At 38.5% G+C, this 23,699-nt stretch overlaps 1 protein-coding gene across 1 annotated transcript; it reads right to left on the bottom strand.

Moving 5' to 3' along the window:
• Positions 1–16,416: 16,416 nt before the first annotated feature.
• chst1 (carbohydrate (keratan sulfate Gal-6) sulfotransferase 1) lies at positions 16,417–20,996 on the bottom strand. Its single transcript, XM_006793775.3, has 2 exons — positions 20,679–20,996; positions 16,417–19,037 (listed from the first exon to the last, which is right to left on the bottom strand). Exon 2 carries the CDS (start codon positions 18,988–18,990, stop codon positions 17,704–17,706), a length of 1,287 nt encoding a protein of 428 aa, XP_006793838.1. The 5' UTR covers positions 18,991–19,037; positions 20,679–20,996; the 3' UTR covers positions 16,417–17,703.
• Between the last annotated feature and the right edge of the window lie 2,703 nt (positions 20,997–23,699).

Here is a 23,699-nt window from a genome sequence, read left to right as displayed (position 1 = left end):
TAGGAGTTAATATGAGTTCTCTGAGGAAAAGAGGCCATCATAAACCCCTGCTGACATGCCAAGCTATTTTTATTTCCCTCTCCAATTGTACGAGTGTTCAGCACAGCATGAGCTTTACAAGCCACCGTCAAAAAGCATGAAAAAAGAAAGAAAAATGATTGGGAGGGTGAAAGAAGACAAAGAAGAAGAAAGAAGACACTGAAAAAATAAAAGAAAAAGTGTTGGCAAGTGTCTCTCTCTCTCTCTCTCTCTCTCTATATATATATATATATATATATATATATATATATATATATATATATATATATATATATATATATACATTGTGATGAACAAATGAGAAAAACTTGCTTAAAAAAGTAATTCAAATTTCTAGCAACTGCATCAGTGCTCGTTGTCTTGCTGGAAGATGAGAAAAGGTTTGGATGCAGCAGAGTTCCTGCGTGACCCACAGGCAGCATTTCTGCCCAGCAGGGTGAGCTGTCCCCAGGGTAGACTTCATCTTTCAAAACTCTGCCAGATACATTGGAGAGAGGGAAAGGATGACGGGCAGAGGAGGTCTTCAGCTACCAAAGAGTGATGGGTGATGTCAGAAGGGCGCAGTCAAGCACATGCAGCCCCTGGCTCTGCTGGGACAGTGTCTAAGTCTCGGTGGCAAGATGTGCCTTGCATATCATCCAAAGAGATCACCACTTTCTTTCTATGTTCAGACGCCTAAGAAACTTTGCTGACTCACAGAAGAACTCAGTCTTTTAAATGTCAGTATGCAACTGTCTACACTATATTTTTAAATGTATATCTTTCACTGGTCTTTAACAAGAAATTGCCAATATTGTATGTAGTTAAAAGGTTTGTGGACAGCCGAAGCAAGGATATCCGTTCAAAGACTTGCTTCTCCCAGCAGTCCTTTCTGGACAACAGAGTTCTATCTTTATTTCTTCAGAGGTAATAAAAAAATAATCAATTGAAAAATTAAATCCTCTTCAACATAACAGCTGCAAGAAGACCTTGTAATGCTGCAAATATTACCAGTGAATGCATAGATAAAATTGCAGGACTGCTGCTAAACCAATAGTTTACCACCTGAGGGTCAAAAACAACTATCAGTTTGAATAATAATTTAAGGGATTTGAATACTTTTGAAGTTCCGTTGCATAGCCTTCCAGCATGTCCTTCAAAAAATGGTTTGCAGTCTTTCAACAGAGTGACCCATCTATCTATCTCTCTGCACATAAAAGTAATACTGGCAACAATCTTTTCCTACGTGATGCTAACCTTCTTGTGCTCTCTGGCAGTCATCCAGAAATTATGTTCCTGAAAAACGTACTTGTTGCTTGGTTCCCGAGTTTGACTCCTGTGAAACGAACTTTTATTATTAAAAAAAATAAACTCATCATTGGTCTCTGAATCCTGTGTTTGAGTCTTCAAATCTCTGGCATTATGACAATGACAATGACCCTGAAAATAGACTGTAAATAGACTGATTCCTCCATATTGTTTTTTTTTTTTACTTTGTTTGACCACTCCAAGCACTTTATACCACGAGCCTCATTCAAACAAACATTTATATTAATACATTTTCTGTGCCTGAGTGCTTTCTATCCAACATTCACAGATGATCACAGATTAATGATGATTTCCCAGAGAATTTATCAGGAGCAATTAAGGGTCCAGTATCTTGCCCAAGGATATTATGACACGCCGAATAGAGCAGCCAGAGATAAAACCACTAACCTTAGAGTTAGTAGGCAACATACCACAGCCATCCAACGCTGTGTTTGAAGTGTGTTTGGAAATTCCAGCTAAAAGACTTGCTTGTATATAAAGGTCAGCTGTTTTGCTGATTCATCCAAACATCCTGACCTCGTCCAAAGAGGATTTTGATGCACTTCCTTCTTTGCCCCTGATGGATGACAACTATGTGGCTTTGCCAATTGAATGCAAAGATAACCTAAAAGACTAATGCAGTTTTCTCTTTTTGAAGCGTTAAGAATGGTCTTAAATATTCAGCTTCTTTAAATAAAAGGAAATAAATCAGGTGAATTTTAAGTTACACTGATGATATTTTAGAGAGAGAGAGAGAGAGAAAATGTGGAGGGTAAAGGTAACAGTGGTCCCAGTGGTAACTGGAGCACTCGATGCAGGCTACGCGAGTAGCTCCAGCAGATCCCAGGAACAACATCCAAGATCTCTGTCCAGAAGAGCGGAGTCCTAGGAACAGCTTTTTTTTAAAGCAGGTCTTACCCAGCCTAGAATTTAAAAGACAGTATGAAACCCATCTGGTGTACCTGTGTGGTGTGGATTGATACTATAAGATAATATGGCAGCTTGAGCCTGGGGAGATAGAGAGAAAATGCATTCACATACACTTAAACACACACAGAGTGACCGTGTTCATGTTTTAGATGCAAATTATGTTAAAAAAACAATGACAAAAACAATGAAAAAACTTTTTGAGATAAAGTTTCTACTTAGAAAATCAACATGCATTCAGACTGTGACATCCTGCAGTTACAGAGCAGAAGGTGACTGGAGGGAGGAAGAATTACATGTGGAGCTTTGGCAATACCACTAGAAGCCCTCTTTCTCTCTCTACACACACACACACACACACACACACACACACACACACACACACACACACACACACACATAAAGTACATACTCACACGATATGTTTCTTAGTGCCCTCTACATGATGGAAACCGCAGATGTCTCTTATGCCCTGATGATTGCTGCAAGTGGTCCTTTTCAAGCTGGGAAACAAATGTTGCCAGGGTCACTGAATCATGAAGGTCATGTGATGCATCATTCAGTTCCCTTCTGTCACAGTGACCTAACTGCACTCCGCTTCAGTACTAAAGACAATCTGCAATAATTCGAAGTTTTTTTGTCATTGTTGTTGGGTTTTGTTCCTAGTATTCTGTCAGAGGCAGGAGACTTTCTTCTTGGTCTGATTTCTTTCTTTCTTCTTGGTCTGAAGACTCCTGTCATGGAAAATGTCGCTATTAAACAGCAAAAAAGAAAAAAAGAAAAAAGTAAGGATGGATTCTGCAGGCAATGATATTCGTGTCCTATTTTTAACTATGACATTAAGCAATTTGAGTCTGAAATGATAAGTGCACGGGTCTTACTTACTTTGAATTTGAATCTGAATTAATGTCATTTATAAAAAATTATGCAATAAAACAACTTTAAAAAAAGGTAAGTGCTAAACTTACATAAGCCAGCCTGTCAGAGTTCACCTGTGCAGGATGTAAAATAGTAACAAAAGTGCATCCATTACTAAATCATAGCTTTCACTGCTAATGATGTACTGGATGTAGAAGTATCCTAAAGTATGTGCTGCACATGGCAGCCCAAGGGAAATCTGTGAGGTGAGGTAATACAGTTGGAAGTTGTAACTAAATTATTTTTTATATTTAAGAGAGTTTAAAAGCTACTGCTTTTGTTAACAAACCCACAGAGAATATCATCCACCTCTGCAGTGCTTTCAAACTTTAATTTTGGCTTACTGATTTGGTTTTATTGCATCACATCACATACATCATTAGCGACGGGCTGAAGGAAGATCATGCAATTGGTAAAGAACAAAATATTTTTCTTTTTTTTTTACAGAAATTGATGAAGGCTAATACAGAGATAAAAGGACAGTGATTCATACTGGACTGATGTACCACCTCAGTGCTAATGGTGTTGTGCCTGCTTGTTGTCTAATTAGGCCATTTCTTGTTGCTGTGAACATTATTGGTTGCTTACTGACATTCAAAGCAATATCTGTAAATACACTTGGAGGGACAAAGTAGCAGCATTGTGGTACTTTTGGCAAAATGAGAAAAGTGCAATATTTTGTGAAATTATACATAAAGATTTCCAATAACTCTAGAACAACAAATGAGTAACACATGGTTTTCTGCTCAGCTATGGAGGCCTCATATTATTTAGAATTATCCCAAGACCACAGTGGCAAGTGCAGCTTCTGCACTTCTTCTTGGAATCTCTTCTGTTGCTGTCATTAAATTATGTACTATTAAATAATGATGTGTGATGGAGCAATTTTACATAATCCTTCCTTAGCAATTGCAAATAGCAAGGAAACACCTTACTACACACAAAACTGTGTCATTGTCAAATTGTACATAAATGATCAAAAGAAAAAGCATTTGCCCCATCAGTTATAGATGGATTAGTATTACTCCTGCAGATGGTTGAGCTGGACTTCATTTTAAATACTTTATATTTTGTTTATTTCACAGTGGTTTCATATGGTAGTGGTTTACATAGTCACTCAGCAAGTGAAATAAACCTGGATTGGTCCCACGAGGAGACATGAATCCCTCCTTGGGAAAGGGCATCTGTTGTAAAGTTCTGCAAAATCAAATGTTCAGAGCTGTGGTGACTGCTTGTAAATGAGAGAGCAACTGAAAGTAGCATTCTGTTTAATCTTTAGTACTAAATCATATTCTAAAAAAAAAAAAAAAATGTTGTAATCTCCTTCTCCTGTGTGGATGACAAATCTCTAAATAAATAGCTTTTAATTAGCAGATCTACAAATTCATTAAAAATTCTATTCATCCACATATAATTTATTTGAATATGTAAATATGTTATACTATAATTTATTATATATTTGATCTCATGTATTTAAATATATATTTTTAAATTAAACGTATTTTTAAGACAAAAGGACTCAAAGCTGAATTAAAAGACTTGAGCCCTGTGTGACATGGTAACTGCCAATATCTACATGGGGATTCAAAACTTAATGAAAAATGAAAGTGTTGTTTTAGCGATCGTGGCTCAAGAGTTGGGAGTTTGCCTTGTAATTGGAAGGTTGCCGGTTCGAGCCCCGGCTCGGACAGTCTCGGTCGTTGTGTCCTTGGGCAAGACACTTCACCCGTTGCCTACTGGTGGTGGTCAGAGGGCCCGGTGGCGCCAGTGTTCGGCAGCCTCGCCTCTGTCAGTGCGCCCCAGGGTGGCTGTGGCTACAATGTAGCTTGCCATCACCAGTGTGTGAATGGGTGGATGACTCAATGTAGTGTAAAGCGCTTTGGGGTCCTTAGGGACTAGTAAAGCTCTATACAAATACAGGCCATTTACCATAGCCACACAGATGGCTAAACTTTGTTTGGTCAGTTATGTTATTAATATTATTATTATTTATATTATTGATATTTATATTATTATATTCAAAGGGCTAGAGGAGCGCCTGGCCATTTGGACTGCAACTTAAGGAAACACCAGCAATAAGAAAAAAAAGCTGCAAAAGCACACAAAACACAATGGAAATAGGAAAAAAAGAAAACAGAAATAGAAAAAAACAAAAATGGAAACAGGAAAAAACAGATTTCCAAAAGCACACGGGAAGTGTTTCTGGGGAGACAAAAACCCAACGGACCAGTTGCAGGAACCAATACCCGCTAGGTAAGTGTGTTTTTAATCTCATGGTTCATATAATACTGATGACGGATTTCTAGGCTAATAGTCAGGCTAAGACACTTACCTCTCATCTTTTCTTTCTTCACAAAACCGATAGATCCTCCACTTCTTTTTACTGTCTCCCAGCACAATTCTTAGCATATTTTGGTTCTTGCAACTGGTCTGTCAAGTTGCAGTTTCGTCTCTGAAAATCCTCTCTGTATCATCAGGAATTTTGTTAGTGCGCTAAGGGAGTCACTATAAAGTTTCACAATATACTTTCCATACAAAACGCAACTAATAACTGATCTCAAAGCAGTGAAAGCAGAGCTATTGGTCTTCCGTCAAAGACCAGAAATTTCTATAATGTACATGATATTACAGTTTGACAAGCTAAAGCCTTTAATAATGGGACACAGACACATTTTCAAAACAGTGGACTGATTTCAGTGGGATTGTAGTGAAGTGGGAATAATTCTGCTTCCAGAGACAATAGCACTCTGGGACCACAAGACAGCAGTACAGTGATATCCACCCTTTACAATACAGCTAAGGATGGATGCAAACAGGCACAGAAGAAGCTTTATTACAGAATGATATCTGAGATCAGAAGATATGTCTACTTTTTTCGATTTTAATAGAGAAACAGAACTTGGATTGCTTACCCCACTGACGGTACCCCACTGCAAGACTGTAAAGCCAATCTTGCTTGTTAACCTCTTAGTAATAACATTTTCTTCATGAAAAGTACTTTCCTAATGATTACTGGATGTTTGAAGTGTTTAAATCTTCTTTCTGCACAAGATTTACCCAAAGAAGAAATGGGGAGAATAGTAACTGTAAAGAACATACAGTCAACAAACGATCCATTCTTATTTAACTGCACTTTAGCCAAACCCATGACCTAAGCATTCTACTAATATCACACTTACTTGCACTGACTTACACCTAATTAAGTAAATATAGACTCATCATCGGGCAATTTCAGAATATATTTGTTCATGCATTTATACAAGTCTCTTTTAAATGTTATAAATGGTAAGGATGCGGGTTCTTTTAATTTTACTGCATATTACGGGTAATTTTCTTCTCTACGCACTAACTAATCATTTATATGTTGATGATTTGTTTCATGGTATGCTTAACCTAATCTAAAGTTCCTAATAAAGCTTTGATAATACATATTTAAAAATCCAAATATTTGATTCTAATTAGCAACAGCGTAAAGCACAATAAAAAATGAATTATTTATTATTAAATGCATCAGCAAAGTGCGCAGTGCTGGTGTAACACCTTGACTTTGTGTTCTCTTCTCCTAAAATTGAACTTATTCAAAGCCACACCTATTTCTCAGGTGGCAGAGCAGGTCAGCCACTAATCAGAAGGTCGGTGTTTCGATCCCAGGCTGCCTCCTGGCTGCATGCCAAATATCCTTGGGCAAGATACTAACCCCATGTTTGCCTACTGGTGGTGGTCAGAGGGCCCGGTGGCGCTTGTGTCCGGCAGCCTCGCCTCTGTCAGTGCGCCCCAGGGCAGCTGTGTAGCTTGCCATCACCAGTGTGTGAATGTGTGTGTGAATAGGTGGATGACTGAATGTAGTGTAAAGTGCTTTGGGGTCCTTAGGGACTGAGTAAAGCGCTATACAAATACAGGCCATTTACCATTTCTGAGTAAAAAAAATTACATCAAGAATCAGATCTGTTTTCCATTTTTACATCTAATAGATACGTTTATGACTGTATCTGCCCGTATTACAGTATTAGTCACGCTTTTGTGCTTCAGTCCAGATGGTCCTGAATTCTGTAGCCTGGACTTAACTTACATCCAATTAGTGGCTGTCTAGTGCTCTTTAACTAATATGCAATAATAAATAGAATTAAAAAAAAAACAACACAAAGTAATATTTAAAATTCACATATCTTAGCTACATAATGTTATTACAACAGAGATGAAAAGTTCATTTCATTAATGCATATTACTTGGTACATGGACTGTTACGTAGCAGCACTCAAATTAAAAGCAAAAGTAAATCTCCTGGTTTCTAAGTCTAATTATACTTAGCCGAATTAGTCATGATTCTTTGGTTTATTTGGTATCATGAAGTAAATATTATCAGATTTAATAATGCTAATAACCCACAGAGTTTAACCGCGAAACTAACCCTGTGTTTTTTCTTTATAGCATTAATTTGAGCATTAATTTTGCCTCCTATTTTCACTACAGTAAATGCTATCAACTTCAGTGGAGGAGCTTCTTTTTCTCTTGTCTCAGGTTTCTAAATATATCACCCTGTACAGCTGTTGCTGTCAGGAATGACCTGAAAACAGCTAAAAAGGGAGGTTTGACACGTGGTATATATGTAACAGGCTTTCCCTGCTAAATCCGTCTCTGTGTTTGCCAATAAAGCAACCACGACAAATTGATCTGAGAATGAGGAACTCATGAGGAAGGCTTCTATGGCTAGGGTATTAAAGCAGAATAGCACAGAAATTCAGCCTTAATTCACTTGCTGCCCTGTAACATTTAAGTACGTGAACAGTAATTGTAGAGTAGACTTTTCACTTTTTTCTTTGAACCAAAAAAGGCCCGCTTCATTTGCTGTGTGGACTCCTAGTAATATGTCAGATACAAGCGACTGCATGATTAAATTATTTAAAAGTACAGAATACTTCTTTTAAACTCACACACAAAACGTCTTCTCTCCTGACATGATATATTTTTTCTTGTTTCATAAGAAATCTTCAAATTTTCAATGAATAAGCCAATAAGTACTGTCTTCAGTAAAATAGCCATGATAAAAATATTGTCAAAAAAATATGTATGTTTAAGTGTATGGGCGTGTGAAGAGGCTTGAATCTAATTAAGTGTCACATTACAGTATGTAGCTACAGTACGCATAGTGTTACTAGGCAGTGCTATCTTTGTCCTTAGAGCTCCGTCACACACTGCCAACATGCATACACAATCCTTGCATTTCAAGAACTCGACACCTGTTTTACTACCCAGACGGGGTGGAGTCACAGCTCGACTCTAACAAGATATTCAGGGCAAGGAGAGGAAGCAGAAACTTATTCTGGTTACTAAATAATGTAAAGACCAAGAATAAAAAATATTGCTTTTGTTTGTCTTGCAGGCCGGGACCCCTTTTGACACCAGTGATTGATAAAAGGCCAAGGAAATGGAATTCTACACTAAGCTGATGAATTCTGGACAAAATGTTTTATTAATCTTTCTGACTAAAGTTACCATAAAAAAATGCATGACGTGACTACTTGAATTCAAAGGTGTTGCTTCTAGTAATAAACACACAGTGAAATATTATCATAAAGCTCTGTGGAGGTTTTCTGTGTGTGTACATGTATCTTTTTTGATTCAATCTCACACCTCACTTTGAGGTGAAACGTGCCACTGTTTTCAGCAAAGCAGCTGTAGAACTGGCTACCCATTGAGCACCAAGCTAAACACAGGCAAAGGTAATGGCTGGAGCACTTTCTGGAGTTTGTCAAGAAAATCAAGAAAGGTGACCTCAAATTTCTAGTTACAAACAATATCCTGGTTTTCTTTCTGCTAGATACTTAAAAAAAAAAGCAAGTCAAGATAGTCACCGTATCAATTAATATGGGGGTAATATACCAGTGTCTCATTTTTATTCCTGTCCTAAATGGGAACTTCAGAAACTTGAGCATAGCCCCAGCTTACTGACTTTGTTGGTGTGGCTGGAACATAAAGGGCATTACACACAATGCGTTCTCAAAAAACATGCTGTGAAAAAACAAACTCATTATCAAACAATGACGATCTGGTCCTGATGATTCTAATCAAGAACATAAAGAAACTGATATTCTGGGTCATCCGATTCTCACAAAAAGGCATCAGTGGGGAGAATTTCATGGTTTGATTCAGGAGATGTAACTGTATCACAATCCCTTTCAAACGTATGTCAGGATATCAGTGGGGCAGTTTGAGCTCTTGTTAAGGTGTAGGGACCACACCTGAAGAGGCTGGGAAATCCTGGAACAGCATCTAGCTGCATGTCTGAGCCGTATACTCAGGATTGAGCTACAAGTGCACTTATTGGCAAATTGCAAAAAACATATGAAACGCACAAAATATTTGTACAGATTTTAGTCTGGTGTGTGAAGGCTTTAATATGACAAACTTAGATGTTGCACTTAATGCTTTGGTATTAAATATTAACAATCCATATCAATTCTAATATGTTAATTAAGTTAACGCTAAGTCTAATGCTATCAAGTCCATTATCCGATACATCACAGTTCACCAGGAACCAGAGGAATCTGTTAAAACAGCGGCCCCTAACCCCTGGACCACAGACCAGTACTGGTCCGTGAGTTGTTTGGTACTGGGCTGCGAGAGTTGAGGCTATGGTGTGAAATTTATGGTTTTCATCGTTTTTATCGTTAACTCGGTTTCCCTGGGTCTTTTCCCGTGTGTTATGAATAAATGTTCTTTCTTCTGGTTTTATTTTGTTGTATTTATCTGCGACACCTTAAAGGCCGGTCTGTGAAAATATTGTCAGAGATAATCCAGTCCGTAGAGAAAAAAAAGATTGGGAACCGCTGTGCTAAAAGATGTTTTTTCCTCTGGAGTTTTAATATTTTCTGCTTCCCTCGGGTAAAGGTTACACACATGCTTGTTTAAATCTGCATATACTGCACAACGACTCAACTTACCTCACGATTGATGCGATGACAGCAGATGAAAAAGTTCATGCCAAAATTATTTAAGGTCCAATGACACACAGCATTTTGCTTTTCAGGATAAGTGAAAACATTCAGAATCCGAGGATCCTCTCTACCTGCTGCTAAAAGTTGATATTAATTTCTTTTTTGAATAATCCCTTTATCAACACGCACTTCTTCAGCTAAATGTTATATTCTTGTAACAGTTGCTACAGGATTATATTAATGCTTGTCTGGCAGGATGTTTTCTGAGTAATAATTAAAAAAATCTTTCGTTCCTTTAATTAAAAAAAATAATGAAATCAAATTAGTAAAGATGAAAGCTGACTTTGGCACTTAGCAATGCAATTTCTCACCAGTCAAGAATGGGTGGCTTCATTTTGACAGCAGCCTTTTTATGTCTCCATGCTAGTGACAGCCATAGCCTGAGGCATAATGTTTTTGGGTTGTTGATGTGTCGATCCATCCATACCATTCTTGTGAACACGAGATCTCTTCGATGTGTTGAGGGAATTTCCCAAAATTTTTCACAGCAGGATAAAAGGATGACATCTGAGACTCAAAGCGTCAAATGTTAAAAGTTCATTGTGAGATAATGATGCTCTAGAGTCCTAGATAATAGAGACTGTGACTATATTTCATGCTTTTGTTGGTTACAAATGAGTAAATGTCATTCTGGGTGCCCTCTTAAACTCCTTCAGTTTTTAAAGCTTAGACAGTATGAGCCTGGATAGACATGGATACAAACAGCAACTTGCTTTGCTGATGGAGGCATACATCTGCAATTCAGTCAGGAAATTGTGATTATCACCTCTGTCCATATAAAACAACAAATAAACCAGTTAGTTGCTGACATTCACAAATGTTCCACGCCACAGGAAGTAAGGCATTTTCAAAGTCATGGCTGAGTCAGAAATACAAATACAAATGGTAAAATGTCATTTTCTCTCTAGGATTTTCATTCAGTGATGTCTCCATGTTTCCAGATATCAGACTTAATTTCAGTGACTACATGTTGTTTTTCTTTTTGTAAAACATTGTGTATTTGTCAAATATATATCTATATATATGAATAAATCCAAATGAAAACCACAGACAGGATACAAATCAATCTATTAGAAAAATCCTCATTATATGAAATACTATGATTTTGCACTATATCTTAATAACAACTTGAGGCATACATGGGGTTGCGTAAACCATGAATAAAACCACTTTGATCAGGTTTTACCAGACAGCCTTACCAAGGTCTTCTTGTAATAATAACCACTGTGAGCTCCTTGAATTTCTTTCTATTTCGACCATGCTGTAGATCTCACCATTAGAGTGAATTAATAAGAGGTACTAAAATCAACAGACAGCAAAGTTTAAGAGCTCTCTGGAGTATGCAAACCTGAGTTGTGGGAAGAAAACACAATATAATTCTCCATAAAATAGTGGTTTGAGTGGAAACATTAATCTATTGCACCATTCTGCTTAGCCTTAGAGAACCTTGGATGGTAAAAAGAAGAAAGCTATAAATACAAAATAAGTAGGATGATTTGAGCTCTTATTGAGGCATTTTAATGAGGGTGCATTCAAATGGGACCTAGTATGTTTGCAAAAATAAAAGAATAATAACAATGGCTAAAAAAACTGTCTCAATACGTATTCTAATAATGCTTTTTAGATGACGAAATATAAGAGCACTGATAGCTAATAATGTTTTTAATTCATATTCACACAGCTGGTGTTCTCTTTGGGCCACCTTTCTAGTATTTTAGTCAGTGAGAGTTTCTTACACATGTAATTAGTTGAAAAGAACAAAAACAAGAAGTACACTTAATGACATTTTCAAGATTGCAACAAAAGACAAATTATCATGGAATTGCAGGTTGATGAAGTTCAAAACAGACTAATGTGCGTTGTTATAATTAGTGTTTTAGATCAAGTTTTGTCATTTGGAACAGCCTCGAGGCCCAAGAGTTTGCCGATATGTTAACTAAGATATCAGTCTAGATAATGGCTATTGAATTCAAATGAAAAGTACACAGCAGATACTGCTCATGCCAGCTTTTTCTCCAGAGCTGACAGGGTAGCAAAGAACATATGTTCCAGTTCAGAGCTGTAGACATGTCAGGGGATGTTCTCTTTTTGAGGGAAATTGACAAATCTGGCAAATGTGTAAGACAAAGCTTAAATCAAAACCTGCACAATGTTGCAGATAATGCCCCACAGCCAGTGCTCTTTTAAGCTAGGATTTATGAGAAAATACTTTGTCTTTTATATACGTAGATCTGTAAGAGAAACGAATAAAGTATGCAAACAAAGAAATTAATCTGTTGATCATTTGAACAAACATCGTTACTGAAAATAAGATTTTCCATAAAATGCCTTCATGCCCTACATTACTGTGCTGCTAGAGCCCCGATTTACAACCTCGCTGTCTAAAATAATGTATGTTTGGTTGGATGAGAATTTATATCCTAAAGGCCAGAAATACACACACCACTCTGCCCAACTTTGGCTTCTGCCATGTAACAATATTAATATTGCACAAGGTTTCCGCACAGCGTACAGTATTTTCAGGTTTCATATTACTGAAACAAAATGTGACGCAATGTCAAAACTGAGATTTTTCTGTGTTCGCGCTATTCCCGAAGCTGTGTGAGCTTCATTTTTAGCTCAGGACTGCACACACTTGTTTGCTTGTGCGCTAATCTCATTTCAGCTTTTCAGGCCGGCCGAAGGGAGAATTTGAGCAATGGCAGCAAAGCAAGAGAGCCACAGCTGACCACAGTGACGTAAGTTGCGCTGACCGGCCTGACTGAGGCTGCTTGCACATATACACACACACACACACATACACCAAACCCTCTCACTCACCTATAACCACATTTCCACGGGGGAATTAACCATCAATGGCTCCTCAGTGTGAATGTGCATGTGTGAGTCTAGGAGTGTGTGTGCGAGAAAGAGAGAGAGGCAGAGAGAGTAACCTGTGCTTGCCAGTAGCAGCTGCAGCTCTTAGCTTTTAGGGGACAGGCTATCATTTCCAGTTCTTCCCCTTCACATTTCATACAAGCTGAAAGAGATTTAGTGATTGTACAGATTTAATTTTAAGTATGAAAAAAGGAGATTAACAGTGTTTTTATCCCATCATTATACTGTTAGAGTTCAGCGATTTCAGGCATTTAAATATTCCCATAACATGCTTGGTGCAACATTAAATGTATCCAGCAACAGAACACTGACAGATGCCAAATGATCTTGTCTATAAAAATGAGCCAACATTATAAATATGACTCAAAGTTGGGATTAGAATTCAATCCAAGCACAAAATGTGACTACCCCGAAGGATAGCGGCTCCAGTTTGCATATTAGAGAGAATATTTCATTTTTTAGAATTTAATTTCAAAGCTGCTCTGCCCATTAAACCCGACTCTGGATCTCTAACTACATAATGACCTGGTTGCTACGCCTCTGTAATGCTGACCTGCTGACAACTTCAATTAAACTGCTTACATCACTTTTGCTAAAGCCCTGCTAGCCCTGCCATTTTACCAGCAATCAAATGAGAACTTGGAAAACCTGTGCAGAAAAATTATATAAAAGCATGCCACGGTTTTCACATGATATCTGATTGCAGTCATATGAGCAGCAACTGCTGTTCAAAAGTCGAACACCACGACAAATCATCCCCGAATGTGACAAAGGAGGGGTCAAAGAAGACGCCTGCTCGTCAGCACGCGGAAAGCACGTCTCCACAGTTCACTTCAGCAGTGGCGACACATTTTTAAGTGCCACGATTCACATGATTTGTTCGGCTCAGTGAGCTTTTCACAGACTATATCTCGCTAAGTGGCTGATCAGAAGTGCTTACACACACTACCAAATGCGCTCGTGTAAACAAAGACAAAAGCAAGACGTGTGAGCAGCAGATTTTAATCTGTGAAGTTTATCACTTTATTCCTGCAGACTCTTAACAAGAACCTAGCAGGGCATGTTCAGTCAGCACAGCTCGGCAAACAGCGGGCACACAAAGAAGCACATATCTTTCTGCTCTGTCATGCAGTCACACAGGGTTGGATTATTAAGGTCACATTATGAGAGGATAAGAATAAAAAGAGAGGGGGACAGAGAGAGAGGGATATTCCTCTAATTTCTTCCAGGGGCTTGTGAACCATATGTTCAGCCCTGGGACACAATACACAACATGAGGGACTCAGCGAGAGCCCAGAAACATACCCGACACACCAACACATGGAAAGCAGGCTGCAAACTGTGTGCGGGGGTCAGGCATGTGGAGTAAGTGGACCATTACTGGCAAACTGGCACAGTTCAATGGTAAAAACGAGGAGTCGAGTTGAGCTTAATGCAGAGCTTCGGATCACACGCGTTCGTGTTCAGCTAGATATCATTCAGCTGAAAGCCTATTGACGAACTGTCTAATGATGTTAGGGCTCTTTATTTCACAGGACGTAAATGACATGAATGACAGCAGTGCAGGTTTACTTTTCAGAAGCGTGTGCTGCTGATGCATTCTAGATCCCATTAAAGCCCATTAAGGGAGATTTACTATCACAGTGGACAGGTTAAAAACTGTCAGTCACACAACAGCTGAAAAGCTTCCTATAATGATGTTAGATTAAAAGATAGATAGCATCTGTTTTAGCACAGCAGCAGTAGTACAAGTACTAGGCGGGGGGAGCACCGAGATTTAGCTTTACAGATATTTTAACTCTTCAGTTTGGGGGCAGAACATATTTCATCTGACATCTTAATTAGTGAGCTTCAGAAATCAGTGTTAGTGTCAGGCAGTGCTACATAAAGGGTTTCCAAATTTCCAGCCTTTGTGCATAGCATGACTAACTGGCTGCTATGGTACGGTTTCAGATCTAAGATAAACCGGTCTTCTAGCTTTCTGACAGAAGGCGTATTTTCCAAAAATGTCAATCCATCTCCTTTAATTTCTCAAAGAAATTACATAAATGCAAATAATTCCACACTTCTAGTTTTAAAGTTTAAAATTAAAAGTATGCCAAGCACATCCAGAAGATTCAGAGGTAAAGTGAAAAACAGAGAGTGAGCACTGAAGCAAAGGAACAATCCCCTGAGATCTCTGTAAGAAAGAAAGAGGTGGATGATGGAGAAAGCACAGGCAGAGAGAGAGAGAAAAGGAGGAGGAGAGAGAGTTTGCCTCCAGTCTCGGCACAGAGGAGGATCAAAGGTTTGTGCTCTGCATCTCAATGGACATTCGGTCACCAATACTGATGAGCTCGGGCGTGTGGTGCTCCATTCACAGGGTTTATCTCTTATGGGTAAACAAGCGGTCAATGCATGCAAATAAATGAGCATCTTGACTGCACAGTTACACTTCATAGTGGTTAAAATTCAGTTTAAAAAAAAAAAAAGTTAAATTAACCCCCAAAAAGAAAAAAAGCCCACGAGGGTAAGGAAATGTTGGGATTTTTGACATTTTTTGGTGTTGAGGACACTACTTTGATCTTCACTCGAGGCATTTATTGTAGCAGAGGTACTGTATTGCTTTAATAAAATGTAAAACCTTTATACATCTCTCATGTTTGATCCCTGAATATATATATATATTTTATCATTAGTCATGTTATAGGGTGTAACTATTACTTTATTCCTTGAAGGCAATATGTACCCGATTAAAAGTTGCAACAATAATTAACTCAGTTCCGACTGTTTTTTTGTTTTTGTTATTTGTGGCAAATGTGCCAAGTTTAAATTACGACATGCTTTTCATATTATATTCAGTGTGTTTACCGACATCATTCTGAAAGGTATTTACTTTGCATCTTGGTGCAGCTGTGGTTTGTGCACGCACCCTTGACAGTTTCTGCGCTACACAGTCCAACACATTCATTTTTAAGCTGCTACAGTAACAGCGGGATATTTAGAAATGCAGTGCACAGCATGAAATTGTGACTGTACTTTGCACACAAACTGTGAAGACAGTTTGCCAAACTAGCCACTGCATAAGCCTGGTAAACATGACTTTGAATATGAACCAACTGTGGGAGCATTTTCGACAGCATTGCAGTTTGTGCCGGTTGGGGGTATAAAAACCATATTTGTAGCAGCGCTAATCGCCCAAGTCACCATCGATATCAAATGGGTTATAATGTGTGTTTAATTTTACATCAAATATTGCTGCAATTACTTTATTTAATTACTTGGAATTCTTATTCGAATTGCATTACAACCAAATATCATCAGTTTTTGCTCTCCATAAATATATAAAATCACAAAAACTTCCTCTTTAAGCTGATTGCAAGGTGGGGGGAAAAGTAATGCCACATGAATTTACATGCCTGTGGTGTACTGTACTTCTTCTTTGACCTTCTCCCCTTAAGACAACTTGATGGAAACAGCGCATTCGCTGCTTCTTTAATGATCAAACAATTCGTCCGGAATTATGGACAGCATTTATTCTTTGTATGCCATCAAATGCAGACTTTGTTAATGTGGCTGTACGCCATAAACTGCCCACGCGTCCTGGTAAAATTGGAAAGGCACAAACATATCTTCCTCAGTTATGAAAGTTATATCTGTAAATAAACATAGGAGCATCATGGACTGTCTAAGGAGCCGTGCTTTCATTTTATTGAGAAAGAATCCAGGAGCTGTTCCTGCTCAAGCAATGTTTTCTGTTTTTATAAAGTCCTACTTATCAGGTGCCATCAAAACAAGTGTGTACGTTTTAACTGATGATTTAACGCTACCAATGGAGAACAGTGCCATAAACAATTTAATTAAAGACAGAACAGGCTGTGTAAAATTTCACACTGCAAATAATTCCGATTCAATTGACTCGACATATTAAAACATAAATAAATTGATAAATAAAACTGGGGAAAACAATGGTTCTTCATAAGAATGCTCCAGTCTCTACATAGAGTCTTTTTTTAATGTTCTTGAGAATTAGCACATATTCTCTTACAGTAATGAAGATTTCAGCATTACCTTTTATTAGTGTGTGTTTGTGTATCGCAGATGGTTGTAAATCCTCTGATGAAACGCTCGTGACCTCCAATGGGATTCTGGTCCCTTTAACTTGAGAGCCTATTAATTGTCTGCAATTATCCTTTGAAAGCGTGGCATCTGTCAGAAGTATCTCTTCTCTTCCCACATGGATAGAAATGCCATAGTGGTAAAGGTTGACTGCGACATTCACCATTTATTGCACAGTAGGATTTGTACAGTCAATCTATTGCCATCACAGGGCTAAAAAAAATGTCTCTTGCTCTCTTTTTTTGTCGAGGAACATCTTACTTTTCTCAAAACAACATCAACTTGCATACAGACAGCTGATGAAGACGGTACCGTCTGGATTCTACTGATGGACAAAACTAAATCATGGGACATTTGTAAACTAGCCTGTTTGATTACTTTGTATTTAAAATGTGCTGTTTGTAACATTGGGGAGTCATCCATAATTCCCTTGGTGCATTCAAAATCTTTAAAGTTTAGTGCAAATTTGAGGAAACAAAAATACAGAAATCAAACAAACAAAGGACCTTATAAGGCAACAATTATAAATATATCAAAAATAGTCATTAGAGAACTATCTTTGTTACAAAAATGGTACAAAAGTTTTGTCCTGTACCAGTGAGAGGGACATATTTTTCAGTTCCTCCACTGATTTCACAGCCTTGTATCCAAGCTGGTGAAGTACCTTTTGACACACAGTCTGTGTGTATTCCACCATATCAAAAGATAGTTTTAAGCGCCAGCTCTCTGCATTAGCTGCTGAGTCCCTCACCGTACCAAACTTGTGTTTTGCTGAAGGCTCATTGCTGCCCCGAGTGTTTGCATGTATCCAGTCTTCCACATTTTTATCCATAGGCAGCCCCAGAAAGTCATAGATCTCCTTTGTCTTAAGAAGAGGATTTTTCGCTAAATCCTCATATCGAACCAACATGTATTTCCCTTTCAGCCAGTAAGGATGGGTGAGACCAGTTGAAACAGAGCTGAGAAAGTCTTGACAGACAACCGTGAGCTGACTCAAGTCAAGATTATAGGGCCTTCTCCCTGTGGCCCGCCAAATACGCCACAGACGATATGTATCCCTAAATGTCTCAATCCGTGATGACAGGATACCGCGTGGGTCTCTGACGAGCTGAATCACTTTGATATTCAGACGTGGATCTTCAACCAAAGCACGCAGATCTCCAATCTCCGGCACTCGAACAATTTTGATTGCGACATGCCGCTTCTCGCGGCAGGCCTCTGTGGCTAAGGTCATATTGAGGGTTGCACATTTCTTAACACAGTCCCCTTCCTCCACATTAACATCAGCAGGCCCAAAGGCATCACATACAGGTTGCTGGCACAATGCGCGGCTGGCACCACGACGGAACAGTTTGTCTGTGGTGTGGTTCGTAGGTGTTGGCTTGATATAGCTCTCTAAGAAATACAGGTCACAACCGTACAGGCTACGCAGAAGGTCTCGACTGGCCCCCAACATCACACGGCGATCGGCAGCATTGCGGCTGTGCGATAGACGTGGAATCAGCGTGGTCTGAACGTGATAAAGAGGTTCAAACAGATAGAAAACCTCTTGGTGCTGGTTGAGCAGCTGGCCAACGAAGGAGGATCCGCTACGCGTGGTGGCCAGGACCAATATGTGCGTTTTTCGTGTGGCATTGATGGAAAAGTAAGGGTAGTCATCACAGCCTCCACCACCTGCTGTCCCCCGCTCAAAGGGAGGTTCGGTCTCCTGGCCCCCCAGGCCACAGTTTTGGGGGCTGGGCAATGGGCACAGCTGAAAAGGCTTGGAGGTGAGTGTTCGGATGGCCGTGTACTGGATGGCAATGGAGGCCAAGGCCAGCAGAATCACTGCCTTCCAGGAACATTGCATGGCTGAACCACTTCATTTAGACACAGGGGTCCATGCCTAGGTCCTCCCTGTGAACAAAGAATCTTTTTATTCTAGAAAGGATTTTCTGTATGGCATTGTAAATGTGCAAAAGCCCTCTGATGTTCGTCTGTCTTCTTTTTAATCAAACACAGTACTACATGGCAGATCACTTAAACATACAGATTTACAGCGTGCTGTCTATAGATGTATAAGATGGTAATGTAATGAAGTATATTACAATGAAATCTAATTTGAATATCACAATTAACAGCAGGACAACCTGCACTCCAGTTGATTTTGCTATTAAATCTTATGATTATGGCTCAGACAGAATTTCTTTTAGGGCTGTTGTTTAGAGCGTCAACATGAATTATCAAATATAATCCAACCCTTTTTCTTTTTGCATATGTAACATAATTAAGGAAACTGTAACCTTTTGGTCCTAGAACCACAAAGAAAATACTGCTTGCGATGTGCTTATTTGACCCAACGATGACTCATTCCTAATCTTTCCGTTTGCCTCCTCTTTCTTGCTGCAGTTTAATTTTTGAAAATGAAAAAGTTTTTTTTTAAAAGGTCTGAACTCATTATTTTCATTCCAGGTCTATCTGTTCCCAAAACACACAAAGCAGTCTGAAAGCCCGGACTACAGTATTTATATATGATGAGAAAAATCTTCTCTTTGTATAAATGACATTAAAAAACAGCTTGTTCAAGTTGTGTATTTGTTATTATTGTTATTATAAAAGTTATAGTAATATAATAAGGCACACAACTCACTTCACCAAGTACTGCAGCACTTCCCATGCATCCTCCCTAATCTCTGTGTCTGTTCTATCATATCTGCATCTAATTCCCAGACCTTGTTTGGTCTGATTGGAGAATCTAAGCATTGCCCTTGCTGGAAAAGACAAAACAGTCTTATATAGCCAGCACAGACATGTAAACAATACTTTCAAGATTTAATGCCAATGTCATGTCAAGGGGAACTGGTGATAGAACTGAAAGTAATACTGAATGTATTATATAAGAATCAGTCACATTAAGGTTCTACCTTTTAAGATACATTGTGATGGACTTGTGCATTGGCATGGGGAACTTAAACAAAAATAAAGGCTAACCATCACCACTTCAGACGCCATGCATTCATGAGAGTCTTGCCTCAGAAGCAGAATGTGGAGGAAATACATTAAAATAGCAAGTCAAATTACAATCACTTCTCCCCCCCCCCCCCCCCCCCCCCCCCCCATTAAATGAAAAATAAGACGTATGTTATTCCGATGCACTGACACACTAGAGCTCTCTGCTTGTGTGCAGGGGCTGGAAATAATGATAGCTTACTGTTATACTCTTAACTGTAAAAAACTGCTTTCTCTGACCACCGATTTCAACAGAGACGACTCATGCTTACAGAGAGCACCGGTGCTTTCTTATCATAGACATTTTAAATTAAAAAAAAGGGCTCAGTACACTGCAGCGGGAACAGGTTTGGCTTACTGAGATTTTCTGCGATGCACACATCCTTACCAACGCTGCGCGATAAGGACAATATAGAACAAAACAGCCATCCCACCCAGCCGCAAGTGTTCAAAAATAACCATAGGTGTAAAAGAAATGTCGTGTTAATGTTCAGATTTTAGCGAGATAAAGTAATATTATGGAGTGCGTTCACACTTGTTTCCTTATACCTTGTTGGTAGTTGTAGTATTCTCATGATGTTCTGTGTGCCAATGAATCCCGGCTGGTTTCCATTAGTCCTCAAAACGTTTTCCACTGTGCGCTTCTTCTCGGTCAGGGGAGCATAAATGCGCCACTCACAAGCGTATATTCCATCCAACGCTGGAGCGTCGCTTTTAAGTTGAACGACTGGCTTCAGATAAACAAGAACAAACTGGGAGGGAAAAGTGCTGGAGTAACGCTAAGGCGGCTGTGGTGTTTCTAAGAAGCCAGGCGGTGAAGACAACCGGGCTCTCCTTAAATGATGCGCAGAGGCTGAGTGTGTGAGGTACACAAGGACCGACTGTCTGGACCACCCCAAACCCCTCCCCTTTCCACCTGCCTCTCTCTTTCGCTCTCTCTCTCTCTCTCTCTCTCTCTCCCTAACACACACGCACACACCCAACCTTATAGACGCAACACACACAATCGCCTTTCACGCCGCCAAATTGGTAGCAAGTTCATTATGATTCTATCAGCCATGTTATTTAAATTACATATGTAATAGACTGGTTTTATCATGATATTCATCATGAGTCAGAGTTAGGTACGCAATGAAACTGTGGTGTTGGAATTCAGTCGATTTTTTGTAAACTGGTGTAATCCAAACAATGTTAAATCCATTAAACGGGATAATCGCTTTATTACCAAATAAAGAAATACTACCTATCAAAGCTTTTCTGAAAAAAATGATGCGTGTGATTGACTTGTTATGCCTGCAGCTGCCAGAAGGGGGAGCTCTGGCCAAGATGCCTCATTCTCAAAGCAGCTGCTGAAAGAGCATCATGGTGTTGGTGTATCTTTAAGAAATTATCCCCTATTTCAGCAATGAAATGAGTATTTATGTTCTTAAACTATTGGAAACATACTGGCTGAATATTAGGAATGTTCTGAAAACTTTTTTTAGGTTTTCGTGACTGCTAGCATGTTGTTAAACAGCTAACTAAGCCAAGTCCTCCACTGGATGGTAGCACAGAATGTCATAGGCAATAATATGTACAAAACATACTCTGTGCTTTTTGATTGTTTTGTGTTCAGACACACATAAAGGGTGCAAGGTTTCCAATGTGTGTGTGCCTGAATGGGGCTTATTATCTTTTACTATTTTTCTATGTAATTGATGTGTTTTTAGTTTGTTTATAATAACTTTTTTTAAGAAAAAGGGGAAAAAATAGAAATAATTCTCTTATTTTTTCATATATCCATCTTGTTTGTATGCATTTGACAGAAACTTGTCACATCAGCGTTACTGCCTGGGGCTCTGTGATTTTGCAAAGCTCTGTCTCCAGGGTATCTGCATTTCACTTGATAAAGGACTGGTTGTGGTGATAATGAACATGATATGAGTTTAAAAAGAACACAGTGGGTGTTAAAAGGAAACAGATCTGAAAAACTGTCAAAGAAACATTTAAAATAGTAATGAAAAAAAGTGAATATTGTTAATGAAAGGACTTCAGGAAGGAGGCTACTGCCACCCAATTAAAAATGAATGCACTTTTTGAAAGTTTGCTGCCTGAATGTTCAACACTATGTCTGGGATAAAGTATTCCTCCCCATTACTGACCAAGTTTTATAAGCACCTACAGGGACTACTGTAGATCCAGGGATCTACTGGATAATTTCACTGCTACTGTTGTTGTGAAATGTCCAAATTCACAAGTTTACTTTGGGTTTTTCCAGTCTGCACAGTGACCTGTTATTTGGCTTTTACAATAAAGACTGTGTGTGTTAATAGTTTAGACTGTCTTTATGATTTGACTTGAATGAGAATTTAATGTCATAAATCTTGGTAATATTAGAAGCTGGGTTTTTTGGGGTTTTTTTTTTTTTAGCTCCATACTCATGTTACCTCAAAGTGGGTCAGTGAGGGATGGAGCCTAAACCAGCATTAGGTGAGTGGCAGTGTGTAGCCCATTGCCAGGTCATCACAGGGATAATGCAGAATATCAGTGTTATGGTCACATTCATACATTACATGGACCAGTCTTCAATTAGAGGTTTACCTTTACATGAACATTTCTGTTAAACACACAGTCTTTAGACAGTCTTGAGATTTTTGCATGACAATTATAAAATATTCATTATCAGTTGCTTGGATCTAAGCATCTAAATATCATCTAAGCATGAACAGAACAGAAATAAAATATTTTATGTTTTCCTTTTCAAAATAAAATCAAACACAAGCACATAAACGCGGAACACAAGTCCAGCAATTGTGATCCAGTAATGGCAACATGGCAGACAAGGCTGGACTACACCATGAGAGGACTATCTTTAAGTAATAAAACAATATTTTATTTAGGATTCTAGTAAACACACTATTGGGATCATGGCTCAAGGGGAATTGGTTTCACTTTTTGCTGAACGATGACACTGAGGTAATTAAAATATCTAAAGTGGCATTGTGCCAGAGACACAAAGATTTACCCTGAGATGCTGGAGGCCTTAGATGTTAATGAGCTGTCACTGCAGATATCTTCCAAATTAAATTTTTACATAGATGTGAAAAAGATGAAAAAAAAAGTGCCTTCATTCATTAACAGCGACTCCTGAAATGACAAGTATAAGTTTTTGTCCACTTTGAATGGAAGAAGATGTGACAGTGGCACAAGTTAAACACGGGACTTCCGCTGTATTGGACTACTACTGGAAATCATAATTTAGGTTAAAATATATTAATTCACTGTAATTATGTTAATAAGGGACACACACACACAAAACTTTAATCAAGCAATCTAACAATGTGCGTCATGTTTTTCTGGTGAGGTTAGGCCGTGTCAAAGCAACATTTTCATTTATTTTAAACTACAGTGAGAATTACACACATTACAAATCTCCAACTTTTATGACTTCTGATTTTTAAGGTATTTGTGGTAATATATGTATATATTTTTAATTTAATTATCCAGTAAACAGATTCAGTAAAGTGTGTGCAGTTAATTCATAAAAAATGAAACAACACCATTTGAAAAATAAAACCTATACACGGTTTA

This window comes from Neolamprologus brichardi, chromosome 1 (genome assembly GCF_056152115.1).
Source record: "Neolamprologus brichardi isolate AB-2024 chromosome 1, ASM5615211v1, whole genome shotgun sequence".
In the NCBI taxonomy this organism is placed as follows: domain Eukaryota; kingdom Metazoa; phylum Chordata; class Actinopteri; order Cichliformes; family Cichlidae; genus Neolamprologus; species Neolamprologus brichardi.
The sequence above is the reverse complement of the archived record's forward strand: the minus strand, read 5'-3'. Positions and strand labels throughout refer to the sequence as shown.